This window comes from Condylostylus longicornis, unplaced genomic scaffold, assembly GCF_029603195.1.
Source record: "Condylostylus longicornis isolate FDR11 unplaced genomic scaffold, ASM2960319v2 ptg000089l, whole genome shotgun sequence".
In the NCBI taxonomy this organism is placed as follows: domain Eukaryota; kingdom Metazoa; phylum Arthropoda; class Insecta; order Diptera; family Dolichopodidae; genus Condylostylus; species Condylostylus longicornis.
In genome coordinates, this window is record NW_026578057.1 from 425,239 (window position 1) to 440,164 (window position 14,926).

Consider the following 14,926-nt stretch of genomic DNA (forward strand, 5'->3'; position numbering starts at 1 on the left):
GCCTGCACATTTAACACAATTCGGTTCTCTCTGGCAAAATTTTTGTGTATGCCCATACCTTTGACACCTTTTACACTGCGGAATGGTCCTGTCCTTTCGAAGTGCCTTTATCCTAACTCATCCTGTTTATGTAATCGATTTCATAAATTTTTTTCATCTCTTCTTCATTTGAGAATGTTAACATAAACAGCGGTAGAGGCACCATAATGTTTTTCCCATTTTCTTTCATTTTTTTAATTTTATTGGTTACATCTAAGATCTTGTAACCCCTAGAGCTTAGGTCTTTCTTTATATCTTCAGGTTTACAACTGGTGTGAAGACCTCTTACCATGACTTTTATTGGTCTGGTCTGCTTGTTTTCATAGGTATGCCGTTCTAGTCCAGATTCATTCATGGCTCTGGTAAGATTCCTGTAGTCCATTTCGGAATTTACAATAAGCTTAAATTGATTGTTGTTCATCATTTTAACCTTATAATTGATGTCCTTATTTTTTAATGTTGACTCTATTTTCTTATAGTCAACCAGATTACTTATGACTACTGGTGGCGGTCTAGAGTTTTTCGTGACATTGCCTCGACTTTTAGAATCAGGAACATCCGCTTTCTCAGCGTTGGTTGTCACCTGAACCACTTCCGGAGACGATTCCGCTTTTCTTTTTTTACTGAACCTCTTTTGTTTTAGGATCCAATCCGTTTCTCTGGCGAGTTCCTCCTCATCTGTTGAGTAGGCGTCTAAGACTGGCCTCACCTGCTTTGCTCGTGGTGCAGCCTCTTTTTCTTTGTGACTGCCCACATTAGACTTATTGTTTGTAATTTGCGTATGCTTCTCTTTCTTTAGTTTCTCATTTTCAGCCCTCAGTTGAAGAACCTCGCTTTTCAAAGCCACACAGTTGGTTAATCCTTTTGTGTATGTCAGCACTCTGATCATCACTTTCTTTGTCTTGAGCTTTACTCATGTTTATACCCTTATTGGTCTGTGGAGCTTGAATGTTTGGTAGTCCACCTTCTCTATTTCTATTCTTTTCTAAAATCCGCACATCAGATGTAGGTGGTGAACGCCGGGTTTACGCGTTCCTCCTGAACGGATCAATCAAATGCAATAAATGGCTCTCCCCAGAATCCGTAGAGCCGACCTCCGAAGAGGGTGGATTCTCCAACGTAGTTGAATTACCACTTGACGTATTAAATCCTTTTGTTTTGTCCATTGCACAAATGATTAAATTTTGCATTTTATACCTACTGCCAGGATTCAAAATCTGCCGTCCCTCAGGGATCAGACGCAGACCAGGGAGCCGCCTATTCTAGGTCAGACGCTTCTGGATTTACCACCCGCGCGCTTCCTAACCAACGAAACCCGGATTAAGCGCTGAGTACTCGCTTTCACCCGCTCTCGTCAGCCTTACTAAGTAAGTTGCCCAGGAGACATCCGGCAGATAACTGTGTTACCTACCTTCTAGGAGGTGAGAGTCGGATTTGTTGGCAGAGCTGATGTTTTCAGAGGACATTTCCTAGCATTTTCAGCCTCACATGTTAGGAAAATGTGAGACTGACTAGGGCCCATGTCAACTTTTGTCCCCCATTAAAAAATTGATTTAAAAAAAACCTTCCAAAGATGTCTATATTATGTGTATATTATAATAATATGAAATTGATTTGACAGGAAGCAGATGTTGAAGAGCAAGTGTGTGATTCAGCAAGTATTATTTAATTAGGCTAGGATTACAGAAACAAGCTGGTGGTTGGTCATTTTGACCAGTTTTAGCGCTTTATGTAAATAATAAATCTAAAAAAAAAAAAAACCTTCCAGGTTCCGTTCATTTTTTTAAAATTTCAATAAATGCTACAGGAAGAAACAAAAATAGTCCAATTTTTTTTTTGAAGTATTTGGTACATTTTGGTGTAGTTTTTCAAATTTGAGAAAATGTACATTTGATATTAACGATTTGCTAATTTTGTATGATATATCTCCCAAAATACTTCTGATATAATCACATATACAGGGTGATTCAGTAAAGAATACAATATTATATATCGTTTAGCGCATCAAAAATGGGTAAAATTTTTGTTTGGAACTTGTTGTTAAAACTGAACCGTTTCGGAGATACTGGGATTTTAACGAATTTTCACAAAAATTTTACTTGCCCAAGCTTTCTTGCTTGTAAAAAATCGAAAAATTGTCACTATTTCCAAATTTTACTGATTTAAGTACTGTAACAATAGTAACTTTGAAAACCTTTATTTTGGTGAAATAAGATTTTAAGGTTGAAAATAAGATAAAATTGTTAGTAAAGCTAATTCACTAATTTACCTAAATTACCGCATCGGAAACTTTAAAACTTATACAAGTTTCTTTGTAGTATTTTGATTATTTGTTTTTATATAGGAGACAACTTGAAACTACGCATTTTTTATAATGATTGTAAAATTTTAAAAGCATTATCATAATTATAAAACTTAAAATCACATAATCACAAACTTTAAAGAAAATCTAATAAAAATTTTATTAATTTTATTTAAGTTGTGTATTTTAGACTAAAAAATATAGAAAAAAAGTTGACTAAAACTTAAAAATTTTTTATAACATGAAATTTGGAGTTTTCGGAACTACATATCAAAAATTCAAATTTCAATCGAAAATTTTGATTAAATATATTTCCGAGTTTTTTCCGCATTTTTTTGTACCGCCATGTCAGACAATATGTTTGAGAGAATTTAGGGTAAAAAATGATAATACAGTGAATAAAAAAAAATTTGGTGCTATATATTTTAGTCTAGAATACACTTAAAAAAAACTTAATAAAAGTTTTATTAGATTTTAATTCAAGTTTGTAATTATTTGATTTTAAGTAATATAATTATGAAAGTGCTTTTGAAAGTTCATAATCGTTATAAAAATATATAATTATATTTAAAAATTTTAATAAATATTAATCTATTTCTTCACATAAATAAGAAACTTGTATAAGTTCTAAAATTTCTGATGCGATAGTTTAGGTAAATTAGCGTGTTAGCCTTACTAACAATGTGAAAATAATTCCTAATAAAACTATAATCACATACATACCTAAAAAAATTAGGACTTTTAATATAAAAATAATTCACATACGCAGTAATTTTTATGAATTATGAAGCATATAAGTTTAATTAATGTACTATACACGTGTGATATATATAGATTACACATGAATACATAGATATATGTATATGTGAAGAAGTATGCATTTTGGGAGACATATCATACAAAATTAGCAAACTCGTTAAAATCAAATGTAGATTTCCTCAAATTTAAAAAAATACACCAAAATCAAATAAAACTTCGAAAAAAAAAATTGCACTATATTTTTCTTCCTGTAGTGCAGCATTTATTAAAATCTTAAAAAAATGAACGGAACTTGGAAGGGTTTTTTTAAATCAATTTTTTAATGTTTTAATAACACAAAACTTTAAGATTGTAAGCACTAGTAAAGTAGAAAAAGATTGAATTTTAACTTTTTCTAATAAAAAATTTGAAAATCTTGTGGGAGATTTATGATGTTAAAAAGGGCCCTCTATAGATCCCATAAGAATACATGTAAATTCATCAGCTGTTAACTGTCAGTCCTGTATTTAGGATTCAGGCCTGTATTTTCTGTCAGCCCTGAAAATTTAAAAATTTTTCTTATGATTTGATTTTCAATATTTTTTTCCAAAAGAAGGCTATGTTTTTTTTTATTAAAAGTGCTGGCTGCGTTAATAAGTACACATTTTGTCATATTATGTGTAGGCACTTACACATACGTAGATATTTGTTTTTTTATGATCAAAATAAATTAAAGTTGGTTCAAACTTTAAATGGTTTGTAAAGTAACAATTTTCCAAGCGAGAATACTGCCTTTTGATACTTACATAATGCTTGAATTCAAGGGTTGACTGCGTCGTTTATTGTTAGCTTTCATCCATAGAAATTTGAAAAAGATTGCAGTTTCGGAAGTATATGCTGCCAAAAATGCGACTTTTACAAATTTCGAGAGGCGATAACTTGTGAGATGGTGGATTTGGTAGAAATTTTTTATTATTATCCAAAAGCTACGAGCGTTTCAGACTTCTGCAACCTATTTTTATTAGAAATAGTAGAGCTAAAAATATTAATCAATTTCTTCACATAATTCCACATTCGACACTCATTTCATTCCACATTTGGAATTTATTTTTGAGTTACTCTGTGAGCTTGGTCGGTTGAGAGATATATATGGCATTAATTATAGGCTTAGTTGTGTTCTTTTGCTCCAGTTCAAGTTTTATGTCAGTCATTCAATACGGAAAAAATGACAGCTCAAAACACAACTAATTATATGGTTCTTATCTAGGCCTTAAATAAGTAGTAACGCTATTTGTTATGTACTTTTTTTTATTTAAAATGATAATTATTACTTTGCAATAGGAGTAAATGACATTAAATTAAATAAAGAATAAAAAAACTAAAGCGAAGAGTACGTTTTACAATTTAACCAAAAATTTTTATTTCAAAATAAATTTCCATTACCATATTTATTCTTAAGTTAAAAATGAAATGCCAGAAATCAAAACATATTATCCAGTTCGGAAATTTTGGCGAATTATTTTAATGAATATTTTGCAAGTATTTCTAATAATCTTATTCCCCTTAATAATTCTAGTTGGTGTTCTTATTCTATTTTAAGTGATATTATACATGATTACACCTATTGAGATAGTCTTTTCTCTAATGAAATTTCTTCACTTGAAGTTAAGAAACTCATGGATTTATTTCTAACAATTTTTTAAAACACATTTCGAGGGTGAACTTTACAGTAAATTTGACAATTGTTCTTCGAATTGCTTTTCAGTTGAAATTGTGAAGTCGTTTGAGCATATGGGCCTTACTTTGAATAATAAACTGAGTTGGAATGAAGAAATATGTATATATTTTGCACTATTTGATTCTAAAATTTTGTATGGTATCTTTTGCGGAGTGATACTTACATGAGTAAATTAAATACTATTAATCTCACAAAAACATTTAATTAAGGTTACTTGTAGCAAAAATAGATGTTTTTCAAGTTTCCGTTTTTTTTCAATTTAAATATCCTTACATTATGTTTTAACAAAACCTTAAAAATTTTTTTTATAAAGTCTTATGGATCATACCTAAATGGTTTTGGCACCTAAAGTTCTCAACAGCCTGCCTCTTGAAATTAGAATAGAGCGTAACTGAAGGGTTTTTCTTATAAAAATTAAAGCCTGGCTTTTAAACTTTAATTTTGAGGAAGTTGAAGAATTGTTTAATGTTCTTTTATAATGTTCTTGTACTTTCTTTATTTTTTTATTACTTTGCTATAACCAACGAATTAGAAATACTAAAGGCATCCTTGTTTCTATTTCGGTTGCACTTTCTATAAAATCGTATTTTGAAAAGAAAAACAGTGAAGCCAAAAACTTTTGGTAAGCTTCTTTCTTTGCTCTAAGCATTGTCAAATTGAAATTGACATTAAACTTTGTTTTTTCTTGAAAAAGTACGCCGCCGCGCTGGTATAAAACGTAAAAAAGGAAAGTTTCATGATCTTAGTTTTAAAACGAAAGCAGTTTGTAAATAAAAAACTATAAAATATTTAATAATAAGTCTTAAAAAAGGAAATATTATTTTATAAAAACTTATAAAAAAAAATATAACATGTTAAAAAATAAACAAATATGTTTTGGAGAAAAAAAAAGGTGCATAGTTTCAAATTGTTGTTCCCACTTAATGGAAAAACAAATGGCTGTTTCCATAGCATGTGTGAATATTATTTATTTTATTAAATAAAAGAAATATTTGTTCAATAGTGTTTTAGTAAAGATTTTAAAAATTTAACGTGTTAGTGTTTAATTTTTAACGTCTTTGGTTTTATTTAATTCATAGCTGATAAATTTATGAAGTTTTAATTTTGAGAATAAAACATTTGTTTTTGTTTTACTTTACATTAACAAAGTTGCTTCAGACGATATTATTTTATCCGGAGCGGATTTTTTTTCTAAGCAAAACGATATTTGAAATTATATTTTTTTATATATTTGCAGTTTTCCTAGAAGTGATGATAAAAAGAAAGTGGATTACAGAATGAAAAATAAAGAAAGTGGACTGAAGAGGTTTTCATTTCAAATATTTTATCAAATAGTACTCTATGTTCATAACAGTTTGATTCGAAATATGTAAAGAAATTATGTGTTAAAATTTATGTAATGCCAGATTTAAATAATTTGTATGTAATAAAAAATTTGTTTTTTTTTTAATGTTAATTATTTTGTTAATATTTATGTTTAAAGAGCAAAGATTTGGTCAACAACGAAATACATGAGGAAGGTGAGATTTCATTGAATGCAGTAAAATGAGATAATAGTGCGAATTATTCATAAAATATGTTATTTTTTAATTAATAAATATGTGAAGCTCAGTTAATTAATAAGGAAGTATATATATACTATCTACTTTAGTCAGTAATAACCAAAATATTATTTAAAATTTGTGAAAAAGAGCAGGGTTTAAGAGTCATCTTACATCAGAAATTCAAAAATTTAATGAAACGTTACTACAACGATGTTTCAGATTGAAAAATGTTTCGCTAGCATTAACAAGAAGCACATTGCTAGTAACACCCAAGGCAGCGCAAAATCGAAAAATATCGAAAAAAAATATGTTCACTTTCAAGCGCCGCAAGGTGTTGTGATATAAAAATATGTACACTAAGTCCTCGAGATACGACATTTTTGGTTCCAGAAATTTATGTCGTAACTCGGATTGTCGTTTGAGGAGGGAAAAAAATGTATGGAAACAAAAAATGAACTAGACAAACTGTTTTATAAAATAATTGATCTTTTTTTTAAAAAAGGTAACAAAGTTTGAAAAAAACAACAAAATATAATAACAAAACCAAAAAAATACAATTTTGTAATAATAATTAATAAAAAAAAATCTGATTAAGTTGATATTTTATCACTTCAATTCATAATCTTAACTACTAACTAGAATTTTTAACAAAAAGAATTGATTATTGAAGTATGTGCTTTAGTTTTGTCTTATAACTAGATTCGGTATAGATTTTTATTCAAAAAACAGTAAAATCTGTCAAAAAAACAATTTGTTTTTAAATTTTCAATGTCGTATTAGGAACAATCTCGTAAGCCGAATAAAAATGATCCAAAGTGATATCATGTCGCAAATCGAAAAGTCGTATTAGAAGATGTCGTATCTCGAGGACTTAGTATTTAATTTCAATCTATGAAATAAATTTATTCAAAGAGAAAAAAATTAATGAGGTGTGTTTAAATATGATTGTTTTCAGAGATATTTCGAACGAAAATATTTTTTATTCTTATTTAAAAAATTTCAACTTACAAATTATACATATTTATAGTATATTAAAAATAAAAAAAATTAACACGCTCCTGTTACGACTTTGACAACGCTTGGAGTAAAGAAGGAGACAACTAGGATGCTCCTTCGTTTAATATTTCTAATTTGTTGACTATAAAATACTCAATTTAACTTTCTCAATTTTTTGGAAAAACAATGGTGCTCCTGCCTTTAGTATTTATAATCCGTTATTTAACACATTCAACCTTTTCTGTAGATTTCAAGTTATTGCATTCAAAACTTATATACATATATATAAATGAATGCTCTTACTATTTTCATCTAATTATAGGATCTAATTGTAGGATATGAAAATAAATAAAACGAATTGACTATATCCTGGAAGTTGTTAAATTAAATTTATTTTTTTTTGAATATGTTTATACACATACATTCCATAGCATTAAAAATTCCATCGCTTAAGTGGATATATTATTAGGGCTGTTATGTACATATACGATTAGAGTCGTTGAAATCGCATGATGTGCTGTCGTAAATACAACTTTGAAAGTTTGTTCTGTATTATGAAATGACCTATATTACTTTGAAACTTCGAAAGGTTCAATATTATAGAAATTATTGCAACTACACCGCTTCAATTTTGTAAAAACGAATATGGTATTATTGCCATTATTTTCGATGAAACTCTTTGAGATTGTATAGATTTAAATGGCAACTGCATTAAATTGCAGTAAACTGCATTGATTGTCATTGATTTTTTCATAACTGTGTGAGCATAATATGTTATATTTTCTTGTTTTCTTAATTTTGTCTTTCTTTTAAAGTGATGAGTTTTTGTTAAAACCAAATAATTTTTATATTAAAATGATATTTCGAATTTTCTCAGTATCATATCAAAATTTTACTGTTCAACTGAAAATTTTAATAATTACCCATAATCTTTTAGTCGCATCACTTGACGTGATATGTTATTCTTTAATTTTTATAAAATTTTGAAAAAACTTTAAAAGTTTTCGTATTTATACTAGTAAAACTTTAGTATGTAAAGTTTTATTATGTCTAGTATAATACTTATTGAACAAAATTGTTTGATTATTGAAAAAAGGGTTTTTTTTTTCAATATTTAAAGTTTTTTCAAGTTTTGTAAGGTAAAATTTAGTGTTTTAAAAACTTCTAAAATCATAAAAGCCAGTGCCCTGGCTAGTATAAGATAACCGCATTTAAAAAAAATTTCCGAACTGCTTCAATCCGTTTTCCGTACGGTTTAATTCGTACGATTTTCCTCAATTTATTTTCCTCATTGTATATTAAATTATAATAGTTATTTGAATATACACAAATGTAACCAATAACAACAAACTATTGAGCCTTGGTCTAGTAGTCGAGTCTCCTACGTGACATTTGTCGTTGTCGCTATCACTGGTTGTCGAGTGTCGTGAGTGCGAGAAATAATCGAAAATGAAACGTTTCAAATGAAATTGATACAACTTAAAAAGAAATTTCGGCGAGTAAAGTTCAAACCAAAAAAAATTTTCGGTGTATGTATTTATTTTTAAATAATAAAAAATGTCATTTGCATTATCGTTTAAATTAAAAAAAAACAACAATTAAGAATCAAAAGATTTAAAATTAGCGTCGACTGTAATCCATTGGATTTGCCAAATGGAGTGTAAGCCATTACAATAACTTTTTCAAGTAAGTTGCAAACATTTTATTTTATTCACAGATTTATACTCGTAAACTATTACAGACTTCCAAAAGAGACCTTTGTGTATTTACTGAATATATTTGAGGGAAAAACGAGTACCTGTAAAAGGCGTTCTCTGTAATGAAATTTCCAATTCTTCAAATTTATAAATACTTTCACGCTAAAAGCAAAAATTAAATTATATATTTTATGACTTAATTTATGTATAAAATTAATTTTTGTTAAATTTTGTTAAATTGTTTTGTTTTAACTTGCATTTTTGGTCCTTCTTGATTGTCACTTTTTAAATACTTTTCGACAAAAAACGTAGTTTCACTACGACATATCTCGCATCAGAACGACAACTGGAATATGGCTGGGCCACATTTTCCCGCTATTCCCCGACAAGTGTCACTGCGATCGCCGCTTAGAATATCAAATTCAAGTCGTAACGACAATAACGATCGCTCTACTTCGACAACTAGAATAAGGCTCATTAGTGATTTCTAGGATTTTTTTCAAACTTGTAATAAATTTGCAACATAGAAACAAAATTTTAACAATATTTAAGAAATTTAAACATACTACGATTTTCGAACGTACTTTTTTTTTATCAAACATCCTATTTTGGCAGATTTTAAAGTTTTGACTTGTCGAAGATATTTTGTATTAATTCTAAGTTAGCACTGATTATTTAAAATACCCAACATTTTCTTGGATATAAACATATTTTTCTAAAGTTTTGTAATAAAAGGGAAAGGCAAAGTTTTGTACTTAAATAAATAAAGTTTATTTAGATAAAAATATTTTTAGGTATTTTTAGTTGTAAATGACTTAAAACATAGAAGGACGGTGGTAATTTCATTTCTTCATATAAAGTCTATACATTTTTCTAAAAACTATAAAAAGAAAATGAGAGTTGCTCATTAGAAAGGAAGAAACATCTGAATATATTTCAGCTATCGAACTCTTCAATTTCTTGTTTTCACACGTGCCGTGTGAACGGTAAATTATCGAGCATTGTACGGGTATATTTTAGAATATGCATTTTCTATTTATATATTACTGTTTGTAAAACAAAAAAGAATTACCTAAAAACAATGAACTTGAAATTATAAATTATTAAATTCAAATTGATACGAAAAAAAAGTGGTTCGAATTCCGCCCGCTAACGGTGTCGATTACGCGCACTAGCGGTGCCGAATTTATTTCGAGGCAAATAAAACGAGGTTTTCGGAAACTGTGAATTACTTTAAAAGTACAAACCAACGTTGTGGTTTCAAAAAGAAAAAAACAATTTGGATAAATTACGCGCGCTAACGGTGCCAAATTTATTGACAATATTTTTTTTTTAATATCAGTAAAAGATTTGCTGGCAAACTATAATTTTTTGAATAAAATGAAATTATTAAAAAAAGCAACTGTGTTAAAAAATTGAAAATTGTATGCTGAACTTTGATTTGTGTTCACAAAAAATTAGACGGATTACGCGCACTAACGTTGCCAAAAGTTATAAGCTTTTATTTCTTTGAGGTACATAAAGAATTTTATTAAGGAGTTGTGGTTTTCGGAATAAAACTAGAATTATTTGAAAATTGTGATACTAAGAATGTGAATTCAAAAAAAAAAAGGAAATAATATAAAGACAATTTAAAACTGTGAACTTGAAACTGTTAATAATTAAATAGTGATTTATAATAAAAAGGAGAAAGTTAAAGGAATTTTGCACACTAACGGTCTCAATTTTATACTGGCTGCAGTAACGCGCACTAGCGGTGCCGATTGGTTTGACTGTCAATAAATTTTTGCTATAATAAAATTTTTTTTGATTAGCTATCTTGAATAATTACTATATTATTATTTTTAGATTTGTTCAATAAAACTAAAGAAGGTTTATACTGGTGTTAATAATATTCTTGTAGCAAATCGGGCTGGCGAAAAAATATTTAAACGGATATAAAAATGAAAAAGGCGGTTAATAAACAATTAGCGGATAAGCATCTCCTTGGGGAACATGTGACCAATTTCAGAGAGGATGACCGGACGGATAGGGATAAAACATATTACGATGAAATATTGAAAGATGTTGATGACATGTGGCGTGACATATTCTACAGATGGATCCAAGGGAGACTACGTAGACAAGAACGTCGTCAAACAAATACGGGAGTTATATCAAACACGCTACAGAGAAATAGAGCGTGAAATGTATTCAAAGTTTCCTATCAGCGATTTGAATCGTCGCAACAATCAAATTTTGAACTCCTCTCAGGAAGTGAAATCCATGGCTGTGAAACTACCAAAAATTACGTTGCAAAAATTCGATGGAGATTAGACGAAGTGGCCATCTTTTCATGACTAATTTCAATCATTGGTCGACTTTAATGAAATGTTGGCACCTGTTCAAAAACTACAGTATCTAAAGTTACATCTTGTGGGTGAACCAGAAAAATTACTACGATTTTTTCAAGTAACTGATAGCAACTGCAGCTTGGTCCACATTAAGAAATCGCTTTGATAACAAAAGGGTACTCGTAAATACTCAATTACAGATATTGTTAAACCAAAACACAACCTCACATGAATCCGCTGCGGGAATAAGGAAACTACTCGATATAACTAACGAATGTCTGCAAGCTTTAACGAATATGATGGTGGAGGTTGAAGAATGGGACCCCATTTTAGTTTATCTGACAGTGCAAAAACTTCCATCAGAGACGCACCAGTTATGGGAGCAAAGTATAGGTTGCAGCAAAAGTATTCCATCATTGGGAGAACTCGCGCAGTTTTTAGAGACAAAATTTCGAACACTGGAAGCTAATTCAACAAAAAAGGGTCAAAATTGCCAGGATCAAAAGAAAAATTGTAACAACAACCAAAAAATTAAACAAAATTCATATACCTTATTCGCTGCTTCCGCACTTTGTGTGAATTGTAATGAACCTCATCATATAAGAAATTGTAAAAAATTTTTAAATAAAGAAGTTGAAAAAAGAATAGAATTAGCAAAACTTAAGAATCTGTGTTTAAATTGTTTAGGTAGTGGTCATAGATTTTCGACTTGTCAAAGTAAAAGTAAATGTAGGTTCTGTAATAAAAATCATCACACCTTACTTCATCGTACGTATGAAACTTCCCGAGACTTTCAGCCACTTAGCATGCATGGTAGACCCAGAAACAATGGCAACATACCAGGCACATCTTCAAATGGAGGATCCTCGCGAGCTGATCAGATTTCACCCATACAAAATGACTTGCAGTTTCAGACATACTCGATTAATACAACGAATCAGTCATCGCAAATATTGTTGGCTACCCAACTTGTCAAAATAATTAATCCGATTTCCGGCAGATGCCAGGTTGCACGAGCTTTAATTGATCCGGGGTCCCAGACATCATTCGTAAGTGAGACCTTGGCTCAACAAATTGGTTTGAAGCGGAAGGAAATTTGCGCACAGATACATATTGTTGGGCAAACATCAATTGCTCAAATAAAATTTTCAGCGAAATTCTTCTTGGGCACTTTGAGTCATAGTGATCTAGAACAGATTGAGGTCACTGGTCTATTATTGCAAAAACTCACGCACATGATACCGGAAAAAGTAGTGATTAGGGACGATTCAGTAGTGATTAGGATGCATCTTAGAAGATTAAAACTGGCTGATCCAGAATATTATATTCCGTCTAAGGTGGACTTGCTTCTGGGTGCTGACGTTTATGGTCGCATACTTTTAAATGGCGCGGAAAAAGGTCCAGTTGGTATACCAATTGCCCAGAGAACAATATTTGGATGGATTTTGTCTGGAGAGGTACAAGAATCGAGTCACACAACTAATTTCATCTCAAATTTCTATAAATACGGTAATTTAAATGAAGAACTCAAGAAATACTGGGAGATCGAGAAAATATCCACTAAAAAATTACTCACTTTGGAGGAAGAACAATGTGAGTTACGTTTTATGAGAACACATACACGCCTATCAAAAGGTAAATACATGGTCGAATTACCGTTGAGACCTGAAAGTGATGAAACGTCTTTTGAAAAAACACGAAATGTTGCTGTTAGCAGATTATTGGCAATGGAAAGACGTTTTAAAAATGATGAAGGTTTAAAAAACAACTACAAAAAGTGCGTGCAAGAATATCTAGATTTGGACGAGATGGGCTCGAGCTATCTTCCGCATCACGGAGTAGTCAAAAAAAGTAATACAACCACAAAATTGCGAGGTGTCTTCGATGCTTCACGTCCTACCAGTACAGGTGTGTCACTAAATGACAAAATGTTTAAGGGTCCAGTGTTACAGGATGAATTGGCCTCGTTGCTTATTAGATGGCGAATAAACAAAATAGCCTTCACCGCCGACTTAGAAAAAATGTACAGGCAAATATACGTTTCACCTAAACATGTAAACTTCCAATGGATTGTTTGATGTGATTCCCCGGATATGCCAGGGAATCACATCAAACAATCGTGCCGTAGATGAAGGTCATAGGCTCTCTGTTGCAGCTGAAATAATATTGTCATGCTTTTACGTTGATGATCTTCTATCGGGATCAGATGACATAAAAACAGGTTTAACAATTCAAAAGCAATTAATTGAATTAATGAGAGCTGGTGGTTTTATACTGCGAAAATGGGCTTCAAATTCACAAGATCTTTTAAATGCTGTGCCGAAGGAACACCGTGAGATCAATTTCCCATTAAATACGAGTGAAGATGAAACAATTCGTGTGTTGGGTATACAGTGGAATCCATCGACTGATAGATTTGTATATACAACAAATGAATATGTCTCAAATTATAACGTGGACAAAAAGAAAGGTTCTATCTGAAATAGCTAAGTTATTTGATCCTCTTGGTTGGCTTGAACCATCAATCGTTTTGGTAACAATGATCATGCAACGACTTTGGCTATCTGGAGTAGATTGGGACGAGGAAATAACAGGTGAAAATATGTAACGACTGGAAAAAATATTGTGATGGGTTTCAAAAAAATTTGAAATATTCAACTGAGTCGCTGGATTTTCTATACAAAAAACTGTAATAGAGATGCATGGCTTTTCGGATGCTTCAATAAAGACTTATGCAGCAGTAGTTTACCTTTGCATTACAGATTCAGATGGTAAACGATATGTGAGGCTTTCAGCTCATCCTAGCAAATGGTTATCATTTGCAGCAAATCGCGTAACTGAAATCCATGAAAACCTTGGTGAAAATGATTGGTCACATGCTCCGTCGAAGGAAAACCCAGCTGACTGCGCATCTAGAGGAGTTTATCCCTCAGAACTACAGCAAAATACGATGTGGTGGAACGGTCCTACATGGCTTAAAAAACCAGAACAAAATTGGCCACGTAAGAAAATAGCTAAGTCAATTGATCTCGAAATAAGAAAAACAGCTTACTTATCTAGAAAATGCCAAAACGTCAATGTGCTATCAGAATTATTGAACAATCAATCAAGTTTGCAAAGAATATTGAGAATTTTGAGCTACATGCGAAGATTTATCAAAAATTACAGAAATCCCACAAATCAAATTAAATTAAAATACATCACATCAAAGGAGGCCAGAGCATCGCTGTATGAACTCATTCGTTTTATACAAGGACAACACTTTGCGGCTGAACGTAAATCTTTGAAACAACAGGGCTTGGTATCGAGCAAGAGTCGATTGGCTAAATTGGTCCCGTTTGTCGATACTAACGATATAATTAGAGTGGGTGGTCGTTTACATAATGCAATTTTACCATATAACCAGAGGTACCCTATTGTTTTACCTGACGGAAATAGATTTACATGACTACTAATTGATAAAATTCATTAGTAGCCTAATGGCTCTTAAATGCAAGAAATACCATACGACATCACATATATAAGTGTATAACTTGCTA

The 14,926-nt window shown here is 30.8% G+C and overlaps 1 protein-coding gene across 1 annotated transcript; it reads left to right on the forward strand.

Moving 5' to 3' along the window:
• The first annotated feature begins 533 nt into the window (after positions 1-533).
• Positions 534-13,868, forward strand: LOC129613708 (uncharacterized). The gene is made up of 8 exons (XM_055527883.1): positions 534-610; positions 6,055-6,123; positions 6,301-6,337; positions 6,581-6,697; positions 10,186-10,264; positions 11,517-11,900; positions 12,075-13,441; positions 13,488-13,868. The coding sequence occupies exons 1-8, from the start codon at positions 534-536 to the stop codon at positions 13,866-13,868; spliced, it is 2,511 nt and encodes an 836-aa protein (XP_055383858.1).
• The last annotated feature ends 1,058 nt before the right edge of the window (positions 13,869-14,926 follow it).